The 7,001-nt window shown below is 34.5% G+C and overlaps 2 protein-coding genes across 2 annotated transcripts; one reads left to right on the forward strand and one right to left on the reverse strand.

Moving 5' to 3' along the window:
- The first annotated feature begins 788 nt into the window (after positions 1-788).
- AT4G11290 (Peroxidase superfamily protein) lies at positions 789-2,631 on the forward strand. The gene is made up of 4 exons (NM_117200.4): positions 789-1,128; positions 1,373-1,567; positions 1,650-1,812; positions 1,990-2,631. The coding sequence occupies exons 1-4, from the start codon at positions 919-921 to the stop codon at positions 2,400-2,402; spliced, it is 981 nt and encodes a 326-aa protein (NP_192868.1). The 5' UTR covers positions 789-918; the 3' UTR covers positions 2,403-2,631.
- A 445-nt stretch (positions 2,632-3,076) lies between these two features.
- On the reverse strand, positions 3,077-4,615 carry AT4G11300 (ROH1, putative (DUF793)). The gene has a single exon (NM_117201.4). The coding sequence runs from the start codon at positions 4,384-4,386 to the stop codon at positions 3,271-3,273; it is 1,116 nt and encodes a 371-aa protein (NP_192869.1). The 5' UTR covers positions 4,387-4,615; the 3' UTR covers positions 3,077-3,270.
- Between the last annotated feature and the right edge of the window lie 2,386 nt (positions 4,616-7,001).

Genomic DNA, 7,001 nt, shown 5'->3' on the forward strand with positions numbered 1-7,001 from the left:
ATTGTCTCTCACATAAAAACGTTAAACGTTCTACTAAAGGTGGCATGAATCCTATGCATTTTGGAACTGACAATATTCAGTTGTCTCTAATAGATAACTAAGACTTATAACTTTAATCTCCATTTTTTTTTCCGCGAATCAGGATCGGTTATGACTAAAGCGTTAAACAGTCTCTATTAGGACAAACCTAATTTTGTTTTCCAATAAGTTATTTCAGTTAACCTTGCTACTATCGCATATCGTTACCCTTCGGTAAGGTGGTTGGGAAGCTTTGATCATTCCCATGCGGACAAACCAGCTACAGTTACTCTAGAGCACTCAACATTCCATCGAAAAACAATTCAACCATTAAGAAGATCTCCAAAAATCTGGCTCGAACAAACTTTTAAAATATTTGTTAATTAATTTTATTATTCAATCTCAGTTAGTATAGTTTTATGTAAATTCAACTAGTCTTCATACTTATTTTCTATCTTCATTAAGTAATAATACATTAGTTTTGGTAGAATTAGTTTTTGTCTGGCTTTATAAGCTAGTTAGTTTAATTTACAATATTATTTTCAAAATCATTTGATTTTATCTATTCATGTACTTATTTGTTTAAATTTTATTAACATTTGGAGAGAATCTATTTTTTTCTTAATTATATAGATTATTTACCATAACTATATCAATATTTCCTTAAGAACACATTAGATTATAATAATAACAATAAGAAAAGACAAGGCAATAGTATCTTTATGATGATAATTGAAATCAAACAGGAATAAATAGAACATGTTTGGTAGCTTCTTTCTTCTTGTTCTCTTCTCCACATTGCTTTATCCTCTCACGACCAACACTATATATAATCCCTAACTTGGGAACTCTTATCCTCCAAACATAGTTAAACCAAATTTTCTAAGTGTCTCATAAAAAATGACGAGATTCGGATTAGCTCTTTTGATGATTCTTGTGATTCAAGGGCTTGTGACCTTTTCAGAAGCACAATTGAAGATGGGATTCTACGACCAAACGTGCCCTTACGCAGAGAAGATCGTACAAGATGTTGTCAACCAACATATAAACAATGCACCCTCTTTGGCTGCTGGCCTAATTAGGATGCATTTTCATGACTGCTTCGTTCGGGTATTCTTCTTTTGTTTTAAATAACTTCATCGTATACTTATTATCATACGTATTACCTACCAATACAAACAATTTTAAAACATTGTGTGTTAAAATCATCAAAACAATTCAGAGGGTTTAACAGAAAAAATAAAAATATTTAAGATGTTTTATTTTAGCCATGCATTAATCATATAGTATATGCGAAAACGTATATTTTTCTATATAGATAGCTAAATTAGTATGTATATATCGGTGTTGACAGGGTTGTGATGGTTCCATCTTGATCAACGCGACATCGAGCAACCAACAAGTGGAGAAGCTTGCTCCTCCGAATCTAACTGTGAGAGGTTTCGATTTTATCGATAAAGTAAAGTCTGCTCTAGAATCAAAGTGCCCTGGAATCGTCTCTTGCGCTGATATCATCACACTTGCTACTAGAGACTCTATTGTTGCTATTGTGAGTATGCTAATACCCCTTGTTTTGTCTAAACTCTAAACCTGATACAAAAACTAACCGGTTTCGAATAATTTTGGCTTAGGGTGGACCGACATGGAACGTTCCAACGGGGCGCAGAGACGGACGTATCTCTAACTTTGCCGAGGCTATGAACAATATTCCTCCTCCTTTCGGAAACTTCACGACTCTGATAACCCTCTTTGGAAACCAAGGACTTGATGTTAAAGACCTCGTCTTGTTATCCGGTAATATTTAACTCCAAATTGTCTTCTGTTTTTTTGAATCGGTTTAAGTAACTTGGGATATAAATTTGGTTGAGGTAAGTAGTAGAAAAAAAACGCTGCGGTTTGATTTACGTGTTTTATTTCAATACGTCGTCGTTTTTACTTATAGTATTTAAAGAGTAATTTTGAACGTTTTAGGTGCCCACACGATTGGAGTGTCTCATTGCTCCTCCTTCTCAAACCGTCTCTTCAATTTCACCGGCGTTGGAGACCAAGATCCATCGCTCGACAGCGAATATGCCGACAATCTCAAATCACGGAGATGTTTATCTATCGCTGACAATACCACAAAAGTCGAAATGGATCCCGGTAGTCGAAACACCTTCGATCTTAGCTACTACCGTCTTGTCCTAAAACGTCGTGGACTTTTTGAGTCTGACGCTGCATTGACTATGAATCCTGCGGCATTGGCTCAGGTCAAACGCTTCGCCGGAGGATCGGAGCAAGAGTTCTTTGCTGAGTTCTCCAACTCCATGGAGAAAATGGGAAGGATTGGGGTCAAAACAGGGTCGGATGGGGAGATTCGAAGAACATGTGCATTTGTTAACTAAAAGTGTTTCTTACTTTTTCTTTCGCAACTTTTTTGTTTTGTTTTAAATATCTTTTATATTGGTTTTTATGTTCCTTTTGTCAACTTTTTTGGGTGTTTGGAAGAATTTCGAGATATGTATTATTGTATGTGGTGAATATGTGATTTTCAAATAAATTTCACGTCTGTGAAAATCGTTGAACTAAATTTTCCACCAATTTATTTTTCAATAAAAATTTGCTTTAGCTTTAGATTTTTTTTTCTAAAAAAGCAATAGATAAATTTGTATAATATAACAGAAATGTTTCTAATATAAATTAAATTGGGCCATGACCCAAAAGAATAAGCTCAAGGTTGGAACAAAAACTATATTACGCTGAATAAAGCCCATTGGTCTTCTAGTGTTATCTGCGATTTCCGATTTGGGTGATTCATCAGTGTTTGCTTCTCTACTCAAATTTACCATTGATAACACACAAGCGTAACTTAGTGTTAGACTGTGTGTGAGAACCTTTACATAAGAAGACTTTATATTAATTACCGATTTACCTAAGAACTTTTATATCTCTCGAATATTACATAAACGTCAGTGTGAAAAAAATAAAGACTCAAATTTATTTGTCTTCAAATGTTTTTTCCATTGATGAAAGATAATTAGAACATCAAAATGGCTTGGTGTAGTCTACTCACAATATTGACAATAGTTTTGCAATCTTAGTATTAAACATGGTGTATACATTATCTTTCTTTAATTACGAATTGTAATTTATATACATCAAAGATTATCACATAAATAAAACAATAAAAACCTGTAATTTGTTCTCTTTTCTTAATCAAAAGAGTTAACTCAAAGATTAAATTTTCACAACAACAAAGTTAAAAGATTACAATCAGTGATCAATCACTTCAAGTATCTCACTTCTGCTTTTCACCAACCTATGAAACACTTCTCTAACTCTTCTCTGTAACCCCTCAAGCCCATCTTCCATTTTCCGGCAAATCTCCTCCATCTCCGCCACTTCCGCCACCACATCCTCCTCCCCATTAAACCTAAACCCTTCACTGAACTCCATCAGCTTCAACCCGATCCTCTCCATCCTCTGCATCTCCTCCATCAGTCCACCACCACGCGTCTCCTTCCGTTTCATCTCTTCTCCGACCCTCTCCGAGATACTCACGGCCGCGTTAGCCCATACCTGATTCTTCGGCAGCGGTACATGAACCATTAAGCCGTTACTTGTCTGACAAGGAACCGCTACAACTAACGTCCACATCACCATTACCATCACACTACTCATTATATACATCGGCGACGCCTCTCCTCCACGTGGCGCTACAAGATTCGCCGTCATTGCTTGAATCTGCTTCGCCGCTGACCAATTCTTACTCACACACCCTGCTCCTCCTCCTCCTCCTCCGCTGCTTCCGCCGCTACGTCGACCAAACGACGACCACTGATCCGTCGATGACCTCCTACCACTTCCTCCGCCGCTGCTACCGCTGTTTTTATCAGCGTTTAAAGCGGCGAGGAGGCTTGTAAGAGCTCTTTTAGCTCTCCTAACGCTTCCGTCACTTAACGGCGTTTGTTTCAACGCCGTAACAGCAATCTCCGCACAACGTTGGATTTGTCTGACTGAGTCAACGCCGTTGACTACGGCGGTACAAATATCAAGAGCTTTAACAATCCGATCAAGCATCTCCGGTACAAGCTTATCCAACGGAGGTTTCGAGATCTGAGACGGATTCGATGTTAAAACCGAATGAAACTCCGATTCTATAGACATGAAAACATCAAGAAGCTTCCTTAGCCACTGGATCGAAAGAATCGGGTAAGATTCCGGCGAATCCGACGGTGGTAAGAGCTCCGCGAAACGTTCAGCTACGTGTTTTTGAAAATCTTCGAGTTCTTCTTGCTCTTGCTCGTGGTTAACCTCCATGGAAACCACTTGATTGCGACGGCTTAGTCGACTCAAGAACGAGCTCTGATGCTCCGTCGCCGGCGCCATCTTAACGGCGAGACTACAACAAATTTGTGAATCTTTTTGGGAAAAAGAGAGAATTTTGATAAAAAGCAGAGAAGGGTTTTTGAGATTATTGACCAGAGAACAGAGTCATTATAAGAGAGAAGGGGATAGATTGGGAAGACATGTTTTGTCTGGTAGTGAGACCAAAGACTTGTTCTTCTTTCTCATTTTTTTCTTCTTCTTTTTTTCTGTTGTATATAATTCTTTTTTTTTCCTTCACTATTTATTTCCCTCCCAATTTATTTTTGGAACTTGAAAAAAGGACTCAAAATATTTATTCTAATGCAAAGTAAATTGCCTAAGTATTTTATTCACATTTTCTTCATTATATATATACAAACAATTGATATGTTTGGTGAATAACTAAGGATATATTATTTTTTAACTAAGGATATTTCTTGCTGACTAGTAAAATGTATGATATAGTGTTAAATCCAAAATAGTTTATATGTCATATAAATGATACATATGTAATTATATTAATTTTTATTAGCCGAATCTCTTAAACTAAATCATGTTTTCATTTTCATTCATTTGTCATGTTAGTTGTACAACATGTTTATCAAATTTTCGTGTCATTTTTAAGTCTTCTACTATTTGTTATCGGACCAAAGGATATTCTACCAAAACAATATGCATTAATATGTCTAAGAATTGCAGCTAAAAATAAATTAACAATCAAATTTAAGAATTTTTGTTTGTGGGAAAAAAGACTAGGTGTCGTGTTCGAATCCTAACAAGTATAAATATAATCATACAATTTAGGACGAAAATTGTAACACCACATAAATCTAGCTGAGACAAACTTTGTAGCTAATTTAGTTGAGCCGAATCTTATAGCCTCACGTACGCCAATATAAACATTTAACTATCTTAAAAAGCTAGTCCCATAAAATCTAGGGTCCACTCATGACTCCAAACGGTCTTAGCTAGTTACTCAAATAGTAAAGCCTATTGTTAGTCAATATTTTTCAAAGCTATGTAGTTCATGACCGTATGCTGACCTTCACACTTTTAGAGTATCTTTATTAGTAGTCTCTCACATAGTTTTTCATTAACTAAAAAATATAAAATAATAATAAAGTATAAGAGAGATAAGAAAAAGATTGAAAACAGTTTCTATGCAGAAAAACTTTAAAGTAATGATTGAGAGACTATATGTATATGTGTATGTTTATAATTGGACAGAAACTAAATTATAATAAAATATATATTTTTTTTTTAGAAACTTTTGAAGGATTTCACCAATAGAGATGACCTTAGTTGAGTGGTCAACGTGAGTCCAGAAAAGCTTGAACCATCTAACGTATTAAAGAAAAATTAACAAATGGTAATCTACTTCCATGATCAACTTTCTAGGTGGTGGAAAGCATAACCCATCCTCCATATAAGCTTTATATGAAGAAAATGAAGCAAACTCAGTTATTATTTTTTTTGTTCGCCACCGAATTTGAGTTATTTAATGTTCGCCACCGAAATGGGTTTATCACAAAAATGTGTAAAGAAAGGAATCAGACCGTTTCGTCTGAAAAACTGAACCTCTTCTGAAAAGTCTCCATCAGGTTGAAAATGTCGTCGTTGTCAGAAGCAAAAGGATAAGATATTATTTAAATATCAATTTATTGGCTCATAAAAATAATAAACAAATTATGAGAAAGCAAAAGCCAAAAGTTGTGACAACAAAGAGAGTAATAAAGGTTTGACTGATTCCTGTACATCTCTTGGCTCTCGTGCGTTTCCCATAGTTCCCAATAAATTCTGTATAAAATTATGAATTTATGATGAAATTAAGAAAATTAATATCCATGTATAAAAATAATTAATATGCACAAGCAAATCGAAATATGTTTAGGTAAGCATGCAAGTTATAAATATTTAATTTCAGATTTTCAGAAACTAGAAACGATCATTTTTAACCTTCTTTTTTGGTTAGTTACTTTATCACTGAACTAGTGGGAACTTTAGCATATTTTTCCATTTTCTCTGCGTGAAATGAGGATCATCATTATTTATGGTAGTTTATTCGAAAATGGTCGGTTAAAGTTTACAGTTGATGACTGTTAGAAAAGAATACTAAAAACGGTTATAAAACATTATTATAGTCGGTCCATATCTTTATTTTATAGTTCATTCCTTAAAATTTCTTTAAAAAGTTGAGGGATAATGAGAAAGCCACATGGAATCAAAATAGCTTCTCTCTTGCTTGAAAACTCATGATTGAACCATTTATCCTTATAATTTCCCAAATTAACGCGTACATATATTAATATCATATCTTATAATCCATAAGTCACTTATATATCATGAAGGAAGTATCATTGTCGGAAAAGCAATTTAACAACCAAAAGCGACGCAAAAATTAATAAGTTTTTAAATTCTATACCAATTTTTTGATTTGCCGTCATAATGACAGCCACGAATACGAATTTGAGAGAAAGAGATCTAAACGCGTTATGTTGGAATTTCACGGATTTATTATTTCATATTATAATAGATCGCATAATGTCAGTTTCTACATTAGATCACACAATGTCAGTTTCTAGATTTAACTTAATTAGAAAAAATCATGATATAGTCTCAATATGATAAAATCATGA

The sequence above is a fragment of the Arabidopsis thaliana genome, chromosome 4 (genome assembly GCF_000001735.4).
Source record: "Arabidopsis thaliana chromosome 4, partial sequence".
NCBI lineage: Eukaryota > Viridiplantae > Streptophyta > Magnoliopsida > Brassicales > Brassicaceae > Arabidopsis > Arabidopsis thaliana.

What these genes read in the sequence shown, in the direction of transcription:
- AT4G11290 (NM_117200.4), top strand. Translation starts at nt 919, where the DNA reads ATGACGAGATTCGGATTAGCTCTTTTGATGATTCTTGTGATTCAAGGG. An exon ending in GAGACTCTATTGTTGCTATT is followed by an intron (nt 1,568 to 1,649) that starts GTGAGTATGCTA and finishes ATTTTGGCTTAG; the next exon opens with GGTGGACCGACATGGAACGT. An exon ending in AGACCTCGTCTTGTTATCCG is followed by an intron (nt 1,813 to 1,989) that starts GTAATATTTAAC and finishes TGAACGTTTTAG; the next exon opens with GTGCCCACACGATTGGAGTG.
- AT4G11300 (NM_117201.4), bottom strand. Translation starts at nt 4,386, where the DNA reads ATGGCGCCGGCGACGGAGCATCAGAGCTCGTTCTTGAGTCGACTAAGC.